Here is a 14,823-nt window from a genome sequence, read left to right on the forward strand (position 1 = left end):
CCGAGTGCACATATACAGAGCACATTTCGTTTAGTTCCAATGAGGCCCAGCTTATGACTTTCGAATCAATTCAACACCTGAGTCAGGTCATTCAGGGGTCCTCGTATGTGCGTTTCCCAAGATGCAAGAAATTGGCCCCAGTGCGGTTCTCACGTACGCAGGAAAGACGCGCGGTTCGTCTCATCTGGGACGCGATAACCTAAGAAGCTAATCAATAACCAGTTGCCATCTCAGGATTTTGACCTTGAAGAATAGAGGACTGGGTCTGCAACTTTAAAGTATTTTATTTGAAGTTGTTTTTGTGAGTGTGCTTTATACGCTCCATGAACATTGCTTGGACTTGTAAGGGCTATGTTAATTAATGTTGTTTGATATGCCCGATGAACTGTGCATGGAACTGGTCAGGGTTAGTTGGTGTACCACCCGCAAGGAACGTTATGTTAAACAATGTGTGTGGTGTTTAGAACATATGTGTCAAGAGCGTCGCGCACTAGCGGCAGTTTTTCCTGTGGAAAAACTTGTCCCAAAAAGGGGCTTGTGTGATGTGTGGTGCGCGACGGTGATATTTGTGGTGTGGACAATGTGCGGTACATTCAAACAAGAAGCAGACGACAAGGAGAGCATGCGCCGCTCTACTGCGCCGCGCCGAAAACGACGACGCCGAAGACCGTCCGGCGCGTGAACACGCGGCACAAGAAAAATACCAAAAGAAAGCGAATCCAATCACAAAGGAACACGGAGCCTCGAGCAGCCAATGAGAAGTCGACGAATCGACCAGAGCAGCAGAAAAAGGAGCCGCGCTGGCAGTAGGAGGAGGAGTTCTAGAAGCAGCACCAGGACAAGGTCGGCCACCGGATCGGGAGTTGAAGACGGCCGTCGGGTTCCGGACCCGAGCCACCAGGACTTCACCCGGCCGGGACCTCCTGCCAACCCGTTCCTGGGCGCCGCTACTCCATCCATTCGAGAACTGCTGCCCGAGGCCGGCAAGCGTCTGCGCCCGTGGGCAGAACGAGAGTTGTCGGGCTACGGGCCCGAGCTCTACGAACAGCTGCCCGGCCAGAACGCCGCCGCCGTCAACCCCTGCTGCCAAGCCGCCTGCCTTCCCGGGCATCGCCACCCTGCCCGATAGTCAACTGCTGCTGCCCGAGGCCGGTGAGCGTCTGCGTCCGTGGGCAGAACGTGAGCTGTCGCACTACGAGCCCGAGTGCCACGATCAGCTGCCCGACCAGAACGCCACCACCGTCGACCCGTGCTACCGAGCCGCCTGTCCTCTTCCACCGAGCCAGAGCTGCCACGCTCTGGCAGCCTGTGCGACGTTCCGACACAACGTCTTTTGGTGAGATCAACAACGCTTATCTCGTCGTCTCGTCTCCGCTTCGCCGCGTCAAGACTGTAGTGCATACGCACACCCGCAGCCTGCCCGAACTTGCCTCATATCATGAGCGTTCTAGCTACATGTTTTCATGTTATCTTTGTGTGTTTGTTTTTATGGGTTAATTTTCGTTTCTAGTTTCATTAAAAGTTTGTGTGTATTTTTCACAACAAACGGCTTTGTCCTCGATTGGGCCTTCCCCTTAATGGGGTTGTCCCCCAATTTAAGAACCATCTGCAGTCACGCTGCATCACAGTGCCCTAGAAGCACAGAAGGATAACAATAAGTACCCATGTTTTGTGCTCGGGAACTGAAGGTTAACACGTGACTGCATAGGGTTCCATGCCTTTGCTACCTGGGCATCACCTATGTGTCCTTAACCACGTGATGGTGTATACCACGTGAATAAAACTAAAAAGGTAGTCTTTTCTTTAATACAGTGCAGTGAACATAATGTCGTATTTTGGGGGAGAAAGGGGAGGAGGGTTGATGTGTTTCGGAGATGTAATCGTGAATTCACGCGATCGTTCTCTCCATTGACTGACGGATGGTTCAGCTGTCGCTCTAGTGCCATTTTATTGCGAAGCGCAGTATCCGCGAAAATGTTACGCTATAGGTGGCGACAACCATGAGCATGCCACTGCAAATACTCCGCTGTCTAACTCAGGAAATTTGTATAAATGCGCCAGCCAACCAACCATACTCGCTTCTCTCAGGGACGTCACGGAACGTATTTAAATATCGGCGCCTCTAAGGGAACTATGTTTTGCAGCGCGGAGGCATAGAGTGCGGGCGCAGTGTGGTTTTGTGGGCGGAGCTTGTGCTGAATTGGTAGACTGTCACCCATTATACTGTATTGCGCTTCAACCACCCCTATACAATGAAGGGCGATTCGTCTTTCAAATTTCGAACGTCCCTGGTATAGCCTCTGTGCAACCACTTTCCGACCGTTCGAAGCTGATTTGCCGCCAGCTTCGTTTGATAGCGACGTCAAAAATGTGGCCTTTAAGTGCCACATACCACTCAGCCGCTCTCAGTACACCTGTAGTACACCTGTAGTAAATCTCCTTATCAAAGTGGTGGAGGTGCTGGGTACCCCCTTCAAACCTGGAACTCCGAAGCCGGACGTTGCCCACCACTGCTCCGACAATGCCTGATGACGCCACCCAGCAAGACGCGGCCCAAGCTCCATCGGTCATCGTGTCAAGCGCGCTGCGTCAGCGCGATCCCGCTTTCTTTAGCGGCACCGATGACTATGACGTAGAAGATTGGCTAACGTCGTTTGAAAGGGTGAGCGCGCACAACAAGTGGGACGACGCTACAAAACTACGCAGCGTCCTGTTCTACCTAACACACGTCGCAAACCTCTGGTTTCGTAACCATGAGTCAGACTTCGCCAATTGGACGGCTTTCAAGACGAGCTTCGCGGAAGTGTTCGGTCGCCCCGCAGTGCGCAAGCTTCGCGCTGAACAGCGTCTACGCGGACGTGCGCAGCAGCAGGGCGAGAACTTCACGAGCTATATTGAAGACGTCATTGACTTGTGCAAGCGCGTGAATCCTTCTATGATTGAGCAAGACAGGATAAAGCACATCATGAAAGGCATAGACGACGACGCCTTTCAGATGTTGCTGGCCAAGGACCCACGCACCGTGTCTGAACTCGTGACCTTGTGCCAGAGCTTCGACGAACTACGTAAGCAGCGCGTCCTAGCTCGGCGGCAGACGTCAACAGACGATTCCCTCGCTGCGTTGACCATCGGCGGCGACCACACGGCGCTCCTGTCACAGATTAAGGAGCTTGTGCGTGAGGAAGTTGCTCGACAGCTTTCATTTTTTCCGACCACGCAAGTGCCTACGCCTAGGCTGACTCCAACCATCCGACAAGTGATACAGGAGCAGGTCACCGAGGCTTTGCCGTCTGCCTTTCAGCCGACTGGTGTCACCGCGCCGCTATCATTTGTGGTGCCGTCTGCTGCTCCTCCGGCTCCTGTTGCCGCGCCTCTGACGTATGCGGATGCCGTCATGAAGCCACGTCCTCAACCAGTACTAACCCCTCAACCACCAATTCGACCACCAGCGACGGTGCTTTTCGGGGCGCAGCCACAGTACGCAAATCCTTGGCGCACTGCAGACAACCGCCCGATCTGCTATGCTTGCGGAATTCCGGGTCATGTTGCGCGATTCTGTCGCCGACGCTTCGCGGCGACCACGAGTACGCCGAGATATCCAGACTACTCCTTCCGACCTCCCTATCGCACCCAGCCAGAACGAGAGCCTGAAACATGCGCCCGTGATCACCAGCCCACTTCCGATGCCCAACCTTTTGCTGCTCGTCGGTCCCCCTCACCGCGCCGCCGTTCTCTTTCGCCTATGCGTCGTCGGTACAACACTGGTGAGGCGGAAAACTGACTACCGCAGCTTCTGAGGCACGAGCTGCGCCGTCGTCAACCTGTCTAAGTCCTCGCTTGTCCCCCGCCAATGTTATTGAAGTGTTTGTTGACGGTGTACGAACTCTTGCGCTTGTGGACACCGGCGCCGCTATTTCTGTGATGAGCCATACGTTTTGCCGTTCTATCCGTAAAGTGACGACGCCACCTTCAGGATTTTCTCTCCGTACTGCGAGCGCACAATATATTCAACCCGTTGCAGCATGTACGGCCAGGGTGCTCATACAAGACGTGATCTACAGCGTTGAGTTCCTTGTGCTGGCCTCGTGTTCCCATGACCTGATCCTCGGGTGGGATTTTTTGTCCCGTAACCACGCTGTTATCGACTGCGCTCGTGCTCAGGTAGAGTTCGCTGTGTTTCCCGAGACGCCTTCCACCCATGTGGCCGGTCCTGGGGATAGAAAGCTTGTCGTCACCGCCGCTATTGACCTGCCACCTCAGAGTGCCGTCATTGTTCCCGTTTCCTGTGCCGCCCTTTCCGACGCCACCGTTCTGTTCACGCCATCTGACTTGTTTTGTCGCCGCCACAATACGTCACTGCCTTTTGCCATCCTCGCGCTTCATCAGGAGAATACCGGACTACTTGTTTGCAACCCCAATTCAGGCCCTCTGACTTTGCACCGAAATGAAACGCTTGGCCACGTTCAGCCTGTAGACGCTGCTGTTATTGTAGCCCTTGACCCCTCTGTGCCTGAGACTCAGCATCCGCTGAACGCCCTGACCCCTCACCTTGCGTCCGACGCCGTGCTCTCGGAATCTTTTCACCGTTCCATCGACAGCGACCTCGATCCGGCTGCACGGACGCAGCTTCTTGCCCTTCTACACGAGTTCCGCACTTCGTTTGACTTACCGCAAGCGTCCCTAGGCCGAACTAATGCGGTTGTTCACACGATTGACACTGGGCCTCACGCTCCTTTGCGACAGCGCCCCTACCGTGTGTCACCTGCGGAACGTCGTGTCATTACGGAGCAGGTTGACGACATGCTTCAGCGCGGAGTCATTACGCCTTCTTGCAGCCCCTGGTCCTCTCCTGTTGTGCTGGTCAAAAAGAAAGATGGCTCTATTAGATTCTGTGTGGACTACCGACGCCTCAACAAGATTACTCGCAAAGACGTCTATCCTCTTCCTCGAATAGACGACGCCCTCGATTGCCTTCAAGGTGCCGAATTTTTTTCTTCCCTCGACTTGCGATCGGGATATTGGCAGGTCCCTATGGCGGCGTGTGATCGTCCGAAGACGGCGTTCGTCACACCGGATGGCCTGTATGAATTTACCGTGATGCCTTTCGGACTTTGTAATGCCCCCGCAACATTCGAACGGATGATGGACGGCATTTTACGCGGTCTGAAATGGAAGATATGTCTGTGCTATCTGGATGACGTCGTCGTGTTCTCTCCCGATTTCGCTACGCATCTCTCTCGTTTACGCACAATTCTCCGCTGCCTTACAAACGCACGCCTTCAACTCAACCTGAAGAAATGTCACTTTGGGGCTCGCCGGCTAACCATACTCGGCCACGTCGTCTCCAAAGATGGCATTCTCCCTGACCCGGAAAAACTACGTGCTGTTGCCGAGTTTCCGAAGCCTTTTACCCTCAAAGAACTTCGAAGCTTTGTCGGCTTGGCCTCCTATTTTCGTCGCTTCGTCCGAAATTTCGCCTCCATCATCGCACCGCTTACGAAGCTCCTCGCCGGCCCCAGCGACCTTTCCCACTGGACACCGGCCTGTGACGACGCATTTGCGACACTGCGCCGCCTACTTACTTCGCCCCCCGTGCTACGCCATTATGACCCTTCTGCGCCAACCGAAATACATACTGACGCCAGTGGTATCGGTCTTGGTGCAGTTCTCGCGCAACGCAAGCCCGGCTTCCCTGAGTATGTTGTGGCCTATGCAAGCCGCGCCCTCACCAAGGCGGAAGCGAATTATTCGGTCACCGAAAAAGAGTGCCTCGCGATTGTATGGGCGTTAGGAAAATTCCGCCCCTATTTGTACGGCAGGCCTTTCGACGTTGTAACCGACCATCATGCCCTCTGCTGGCTGGCTTCCCTCAAAGATCCCTCTGGTCGTCTCGGTCGATGGGCTCTTCGTATTCAAGAATTTGACATTCACGTCGTTTACCGATCCGGGCGCAAGCATTCTGACGCGGATGCGCTCTCTCGTTCACCCGTCAAATCCGAAGCAGGGCCTCCTTCAGCGGTAGACTTTTCCCTGGACGCTCTGACCATCACCGACATGCCTTCGGAACAGCGCAAGGACCCATGGATCGCGTCCCTCTTGAAATTTCTCTGCGCCTCTTCACCCGCTAGCCAACCCCGTGCCCTTCGTCGACAAGCCAAGCATTTCGCAATACGCGATTCACTTTTGTACCGCCGCAACTACCTGGAGGACGGACGTAAATGGCTGCTGGTCATACCCAAGCACTTACGAGCCGATGTGTGTGCATACTTCCATGCAGATCCGCAACATGCCCATGCTGGCGGGCTGAAAACGTATCAACGGCTCCGCCAATGCTACTACTGGCGTGGGATGTACACATTTGTCCGTAAATATATACGGTCTTGTTCCGCATGTCAACAACGAAAGACGTTTAACCATACACCCGGTCAGCTGCAGCCTTTACCATGTCCTGCCCGCCCTTTTGAACGCATTGGAATCGACCTTTATGGACCGCTTCCATGCTCTGTTGCTGGCAATCGCTGGATAATTGTCGCGGTGGACCATCTGACGCGATACGCAGAAACCGCTCCACTCCCTGCGGCTGGTGCTCGTGACGTCGCTTCCTTCATATTGCGCCATTTCATACTCCGTCATGGAGCCCCACGGGAACTGCTGAGCGACAGAGGCCGTGTGTTTTTGTCCAACGTGATACAAGAGCTCCTCCGCTCTTGTCGTATTATTCATCGCACATCAACTGCCTACCATCCTCAAACGAATGGGCTCACGGAACGTTTCAACCGCACGCTCGGTGACATGCTGTCGATGTACATTGATTCTGATCATTCCAATTGGGACGTCGTTCTCCCCTTCGTGACTTATGCGTATAACACCGCGACGCAGTCTACGACGGGCTTTTCACCATTCTTTCTTTTATATGGCCGTGAACCATCCTCCACGCTTGACACAATTTTACCGTACCGCCCGGACGCCTCCGAATTCAGTGCAATTTCTGACGTCGCCCAGCATGCCGAGGAGTGTCGTCAGCTGGCCCGCTCGTTCACGTCCGACAGCCAAGCCCTCCAGAAAGATCGCCGCGACACCGATGAGCATGTGCTGAGTTTTGCCGTTGGATCCCTCGTCTGGCTCCGCATACCTTTCAACTCTCCTGGCCTCACCCCCAAGTTTGCTGCCAAGTACCACGGGCCATACCGCGTCATCGAGCGCAGGTCTCCCGTCACTTATGTCATTGAGCCGGTCAACCCCTCCTCGGACAAGCGCCGTCTCGGTCGCGACACGGTCCACGTCAGCCGCCTCAAGCCGCATCACGACCCTCTCATCCTTGCGTCCCCTTGAGTCGCCAGGATGGCTCCCCTTCGCCGCCGGGGTTATTGTAGTGAAGAAGAAGAACAGGGAGCAAGCAGTAGTGGGGCGCTCTCATAGATGTAGGGCGCGAGCGCAGATCACGAGCTCTTGGCGTTGAGACCGTTGCTCTCTGGCGACTGAACTGGTTTTTCGCCTGCCGCTTGCCGTCAGTAAATCTCCTTATCACACCAGACAATAAATATTTGTTTGCAATACAGAAAAAATTGTTTACCCATGATAAGTGCTACTTTGACCTGCAGCTGCCAATATGTTGTAGAATTTAGTGGCAAAGGTACTCTCAGCAGTGGCAATTAATGGCACACATTGAAACACCCGGATGCTGTAAGTAAACATCGGGGTGCCAAGCAGACTGATTCATTGAACCTCAAAGAAAAATTACAAGATACTCTGAAGGAACTATTCACTTTAACATTCACGTTACAAAGGCACTCACCAGGTAACGGTAGACCTGAGAGGTGTTGTCGGTCACCAGGCAGTCGAACGTGGCGAGCATACCGACCCAGAGAATCTGTCAGACAATGATAAAGAGCGAACAGTAAATTCACATTGAGTTAGCGCAACGGCAGCTCAAGATTGAAACGTGCCGAATATTTCAAAGCAAAATGACGGCCATAGGGGTAAGGTTGACTAAACGGGGAGAACACAGCACGCCGTCTGTGTGTGTTTCTCGATGACATGTAGCGCGCGTACACACACACACACACACACACACACACACACACACACACACACACACACACACACACACACACACACACACACACACACAAGCGCGTGCGCACTTATTGCCATATTTTCTTTCGCGCTTCAGTCAAATAACCATTACAGTAAAGGGCTTATTAGGTTTTGGAAAAACATAATGGGAATGCGGCATTTGGAAGTAAGGAACATTATTACCGTGCGGCTTATGTTCAAGTCAGCCTTTTAACGGGAACTAAGCACGGTTTCTGCAGCACTGTACTCTCTAGAGCGTATAGTATACACGTATACTAGTAAAGGCAACTGAATCTCGCAGGTAAGCTATCCAGCGGCAACTACTTTATTTACAACCACATTTATGTGACGGTTGCCTTGATGTGCACGCAAAAGGTGAAAGTTGCGATATATGAAAATGAGCACCGAATTTCATGTACCGACGTGGGATGATGTTTTTCCCAGTCATTGTAAATGGCACTGACCCAAATGTCCGAAGAAAAAGAAAACATCACGGCGACGCCGACGGCAAAAATGCGCCTGGAGTGTCCACATAATTGCTATCGCAATAATGAGCGACCTCCAATGCATAGCAGTCTCGTCGCTTCGAAAGCTATAGAAAGTAGTCCGTGTCACGCTGAATACGTCAGTTCTCCGGTGGTCGCCGAAGCTAATTAGCATAGTCTCGGGCAGTACTTCGATTAAGACGACGCCTACTATACTGCGAGTCGCGAAAGTCGCGCGACCAAGTTGGCTGCAAAGCGACGGTATCACAAGGCTTGGTTGAAAAGCGACCGTCTCGGCTCAGTCACTCGCTGCTCCAATTTTCAGACCCGCTAATGGAATCGCAATGCTGCTGAATGAATCAGTGGCACAGCAGCAAGACGTCTGAATACGTCTACCATTATTTTACGCGACGATGGCGGTGCGAGCAGAGGAGAACGGCACAATTAAATCGCCTGACGATGCGATCTGGTGACGGGCAGTTCGCATTTTGCCGGTGTGAACCTCGTTTGCTGCGCGTCGGCAGTCGTGTTCGGTCGCGCGACCTCTGCCTATCGCCGGTGTGAATGCCGCCTGCTAAAGACCACCTAAGAAAGCCGAGCCCCCTCTTTGGCCGTGAAATAATTCAGCCTTTTTGCCTTGAGCGAGCCAGGTTACGGCGTCCGCCGGTACAGTGCAGCTTCTTCCGCAATCTGCCCCTAGCAACACCCCGACCCCTAAAACTCTTGCACAACGCGGCACAGCATTAACATATACTTCGAAAAAGAAATTATACGGAAATACTTTCGGCGGTTTCCTTTCTTTTTTTTTTCTTTGTGCAAAGTAGTTCGAACTTTTTTGTTGTTGGTGTTATAAGTGAAGCCGTCTGGTTTAGTAAACTAGAAGCCAATGACCAAGGTGTGGTTTCAAAACCTTCGGAGACGAGGAAAGGAATAAGCCTGTAATGTTCTTTGCATGCAGATTGAGCGAGGTACGCTCGGACAACGACAACGAAAAAAAAATGTTTTTGATGGACAGGTAGGCACAATAGCTTCCAGAATAAAGCCGTCATTTGCATGCGACAAGTTTACGCAAGACGCGTACATTATAAGCGCGGCTTATAGGTGACTGTAGCAGCAAAAATAAAACGAAAATCGAGCCTCCCAGGGGCCCGAGCTGATCGGAGTGCGCCGAAGCTCGCTGGCGCCACGGTCGATGTCGATTGAGACGCGTTCGTGGGAGAGCGATCAATCACTAGGCTCATTAGGGTCGCGTTAACCAGCCAGGCGGTGGCGGCGGCGAAGTGGCCGTGGACACACTCACTGCAAGGATGCCCTTCTCGCGAGAAAAGGATGTTCCGGTCTTTCCAACCAAGTACGAAGAACCGAAAACCGTGAACCGCAGTTCAGTAATTGGCGAGCCTGTAAGTATGTCGAATGTCGAGAGAACGCATACGCCACCTTCAGCTGCCGTTCGTGTGAGGCCCTTCGAAGCGGCGGTGAAATTGCGCTCGATCCCATATCTCTTACATCATGCGAAGCAAAGAACACACAGCTGCTAGTGGTCCCTTGTCTTTTTCTGTCGTCCGGCCAAGCGTATTTAACAGAAAAAAAACATAACATCGTGGTAACGAATCAGTTTGATATTCTGTTCCCAAATGGCGCTGCGCATGTGCCGCTTTTTTTTTATGTGCAAGCTTCTTCATACATAAACGCAGTTGTAAGTACAGTGTCCACTTCAATTTCCTTGTGTACGCATCTTTTTTTCTTCGCTAATATTTGTTCATTTACAAGTATGTACCAGACCACGGAACAAGGAACTCTGCAGAATTACGCTGTGAGAGAGCGTTTGCAGTGGAGGCGCCGTGAATGAGCAATAGAAAAAACAATAAAAGATAGACGAATAGCAAAGAGTGACAAAGTAGAATGAATTTAATTTATAAAGGTAAGATGGAAAAATAACTCACTTATATAGACCACTGACCATTATATCGGTAATATACAGATTAGCAACGCAGGCGATTAAATTGAAGCTGCAAGCATAGACAGAGATCAATGGCATATTGGGAGGACTTCAGAATGGCTTCAGAATCGGTAGGCGTCTGGATGATAACTTATTTGTCCTTACTCAGTTTATTGAAATATCCAGAGAACAAAGGAGACCGGTATATCCGGTTTTTTAGACATTACCGGAGCGTATGACCGCGTAAACCGCAACAGTTTGCGGGATATTATGGTAGGGGAAGGTATAGGCAACGACTGTATACAGCTATTGAGGGAGATTTGCCGAGAAAATACCGTTTGCGTTGAATGAGAAGGAATGAGGAGCGAGGATAAAGTTAATATAAACAAGGGACTAAGACATGGTTGCCCTTTATCCCCGCTGCTGTTTATGATGTACAGTTAGAAGAAAACTCGGAGCGCGTTGCAATGCGCTCTGAGTTTTCCCTTAAGTGTGAAACCGAGTGTACATGGTAAGGTTGGAAAGGGCGCTAGAAGGAATCAGTATCGGGTTTAACCTCTCATACAAGCAAGCCGCGCACAATAGTTGAGCAGCAGCTTCCAGGTTTATTTTATGCGGACGACATTGTGTTGATTGCTAATAAGCAAAGTGATACGCAACGTTTGGCTGATATCTGTGGAGAAGATGTGAGAATTTAGGATTAAAATTTATGGTATTCAATGTTTTGGTATTCAATGTTGGTATTCAAAGGTTTTATGGTATTCAATGAAAACAGCGAACAGACAGTGTTGATACAAGGCCAGGAAATACCTCGGGTAAAATAATACAAATACCTTTGTGTATATAGATAAACGAAGGCGATAGATATCTGGAGACACAAGAAAAAACAATAGAAAAGGGGAAGAGAAATGCGGCCCATATAATGAAACACAGAGCGCTATGGGGATACAACAGGTACGAGGTGTTCCGGGGTATGTGGAAAGGTGTACTGGTTCCAGGGCTTACATTTGAAAATGCGGTTCTTTGCTTGAAGTCAGGGGTACAATCATGACTCGATGGCAACCAAAGGTCAGTGGGACGCCTCGCATTGGCCGCTCACGGGAAGACTGCCAATGAAGCTGAGCAGGGTCTGGACAAGTTTTGAAGTAAGGAAGGCTTAGAGTGAAATTGATTTTGAAGAACGGCTGAGGAATATGGAATGGCATGGAAAATATTTATTGAGGTAGTTCGGAACGTGCACTAGCACGTAGCGAAGTGCAGCCTCCCACTTGGAGTAAGTGGGGTGCGAGAGTGTTCAAATATTTGTACAGAAACAACATTAACTCACAGTGGAGGAAAAGAACTGGGAAGCTTACCAGCAAGTATGCGAGCGGTATGGTCAGCAACACGGCAACAAAGCACGTCAAACGCAAAGTGAGAGAGGCTGAGACAATTTCATGCGTGGCGGCCATGGAAAAGAAGCCTGCTATGACTAACTACCTCAAAGGAAAAAAAAACGAAATCAGGAAAAAAAACAATTTATGATAACTCAAAGGGAAGTTCCTTGCTTTTCGAACCGAGATCAGGGTGCCTTAGAACACGTAGTTATAAAGCGAGATACATCATGGAAGAAGAAGCATGCACTTGCTGCGGTAAAGCTAATGAAACGATGGAACATGTTTTATTAGAATGTGAATATATCTACCCAGCTGCCAGTTTAGGCTCCGCTGGCCTCCTTGAAGCCCTCGTGTTCAGGGATAGCAGGGGGAAAGTAAGCATGTCCGCAATAGATCTCAATAAGAGGCGATTGGAGGTTTGGTGGCAGAAAAGTAGGGAGACCACAAAGAACGGAGACGTACAAACACAGAGTTCCCAGTAATGGTTCAAGAAGTTTGATGGTGGGGATTCTTTGTATCTGGGTGTTTTATCAAAAATATAGGTAGGAAAAATATTAACAAAAGCTTGGTGGCGTAACGCACCACCCCGTTTCAAAGGGGACGCTCATAGCATTCATTCATTCATCCATCCATCCATCCATCCATCCATCGGATAATGGACCACGCATTGAAACGTCACCGAAAAACCCTCGGCCGGCGATACTTGCCCGTCGAGTCTCTGCGATCAATTACAGGCTGTTGATTATTGGCGGTTAGACCTAAATGCCCGAGGTTGAATACCTCAAGCATTTTACCTTGGCCATTGAACCTCGGCCACTGAATACCAGAAATGGAAGCTTGAAAATTAGATAATGATTCTGGAGCCCAAGCTGTTGAATATTTATTTTGCATGTTGAATTACGGTACCTCCCAATACTTGGGAGGTAGTTCTAGCACTGGGCCGACTGCAATTTTCCTATTTATATACATGTAAAGAGCAGAAATGCTTTAGTGAAAAATCTGTCAGCCCTTCAACTGGGGTGGAGATGGAAGACCAGCGAAGCTGTACTATGGTGGGAATTATGTATTTCCAATTATGACTACTAAGATGTGATTGGGTAATTGGTTATTTGAACTGTCAAAGAATGAGAAATATATATGATCCGGTGGTTTTCATTTATTTAGTGACCACAGGGACCTTGGCCTTATGGTCGCTACGGTACACCGCCATAGGTTGTACGGCAAAAGTTGGCACGTTCTTCATAAACACGTCACCAACGCCGCGCTCGTTCGGTGCGAACGCGGGCAAAACGCCGCCGCCGTCGACACCAGTTCTGCGAGTTGTTTGTGTGACCGCACACAACTGCTGTCAAAACGCTGGCGTGAGCAAGCGTGCAGCAACAGCGAGCGAAGGTTCATGTGGTCTATCGCTTCAACGGAAATTGAGTGGCGAAAACTCAGCTGATACAAAGGTAGGAGCCGTGTTGCAGATCGCGATGGTCCTTCCGAGGAAGGGGGAGGACAACAGCAGAAGCCTCTGAAGTGGGGCGCCTCGCTGAGAAATGGCAAGCCGCCCTCCTCAGCGAGGCATCCGAGGACCAGGAGTGGGGCGTCCAGCGGGCCAGGGCCGTTGCCGAGGATCTCGGAAGATTTTTCTCCGGCGACGGACCCCTGGCAGCCTAGCCCCGGGCACCAACAGCCATAACCGTAGGACAAATAAAGTTTATTCCTATCCTATCCATAGCGACGGGGAGTGGCGTTTAGCTACATACGCGTCGAAGCTAAGTCACCCTGACGCAGGGTGCGAGACTGGCCTAGCTGGTGTGACACCATCTTGTTCAACGCTGTGTGACAAAATGGCTCACTCTCGCGCTCCACTTAATTGGCTCCACCGGAGCCATGTTAGCAAGTCCCATTGAGCAGTTGCGTGCTTACCACACCACGGTGCATAAATCACTGCATATACATTGTTCTGGACGGGAAGGACCAGTAAACGTGTAGATAAATCAAGCGCTGTCAAACGCCCAAAGTTTTCTTTTTCCCCCCAATTTTCCGTCTGTCTCATCTCGGGCACCATCCAGGTGCTACGTCAGTAAGATCTTTGCGAACGTTCCTAACGCCACGACGTAGTGACACGGCAGGTATCCGACAGAGCGATGTTCTTGCTGCATCGCAGCAGTATTATCGCATGCTGCGTAGCGCCCTGTCCCCTCCAGGTACTGTTGGAGCACCGTACGAGGAGCTACAGCTTAAAAATAAACCCGGTTATCGCTGCCAGTGCTTCGCCTTCGGGTAGAAGTGTCGCTTATTTTACCAGTGCGCATAATTCTTGGGGTTTACAACGTGATATGTACGCTAGATTTTTAAATGAAATGCATTGCCAGAATTATTGAACCCGGGCTTCGCTTCTGTCCGCCTTTTCATGTTAGTTGTACAGGTATTCTGTCGGTGAGTGAGTGAGTAAGTAAGTGAACTTTATTCGGTCCACGATAGAAGCGAGTAAACTCGACGTCACCTGGCTATAGGCCCACTCGGGGATCATGAGGTCAAACCTGACGGCCTTCTCGCGGGCCCTCTGGACTGCCAGGATTTGAGAGGTGTGATCCTGGGCCTTAATAAGCGTCATCATTTCCTCTTGGGTGAAAGGGGGGCCAGCAGAGGCTCAGCCCCACAGGACGTGCTCGAGGTACTCTGTCGGTAAAAGTTTTTCGCAATGTTTTATAGTCACTGCGTGCCGTTTTTATTCTAACGTCTTAGAATACGCCACCTAAGCAATGACAGTTTTCAGGCATGTGTACACTAAGTTCCTCTGGCGGGCCTGTCCGGGCCCGGGCTGAGGCCGGGCTGAAAAATTTGGCCCGTGCAGGGCTTAAATATAAAGAAAAGTTTGATATACGAGTTTACAGCTTACGTGAAATTGATAAAATGCTTACGAGGCTTTTTGAAACGTCAGAGCTTATTCACAAAT

At 50.8% G+C, this 14,823-nt stretch overlaps 1 protein-coding gene across 2 annotated transcripts in view; it reads right to left on the minus strand.

Moving 5' to 3' along the window:
* Nucleotides 1-14,823, minus strand: part of LOC119445932 (uncharacterized) — a 276,735-nt gene that overhangs the window by 186,137 nt on the left and 75,775 nt on the right. For both annotated transcript variants that reach the window (XM_037710238.2, XM_037710237.2), the window contains exon 4: nucleotides 7,796-7,870. In XM_037710238.2, coding sequence (XP_037566166.1) covers nucleotides 7,796-7,870 — 75 coding nt within the window. The remainder of the gene's footprint in view (nucleotides 1-7,795; nucleotides 7,871-14,823) is intronic.

This window comes from Dermacentor silvarum, chromosome 3 (genome assembly GCF_013339745.2).
Source record: "Dermacentor silvarum isolate Dsil-2018 chromosome 3, BIME_Dsil_1.4, whole genome shotgun sequence".
Classification (NCBI taxonomy): domain Eukaryota; kingdom Metazoa; phylum Arthropoda; class Arachnida; order Ixodida; family Ixodidae; genus Dermacentor; species Dermacentor silvarum.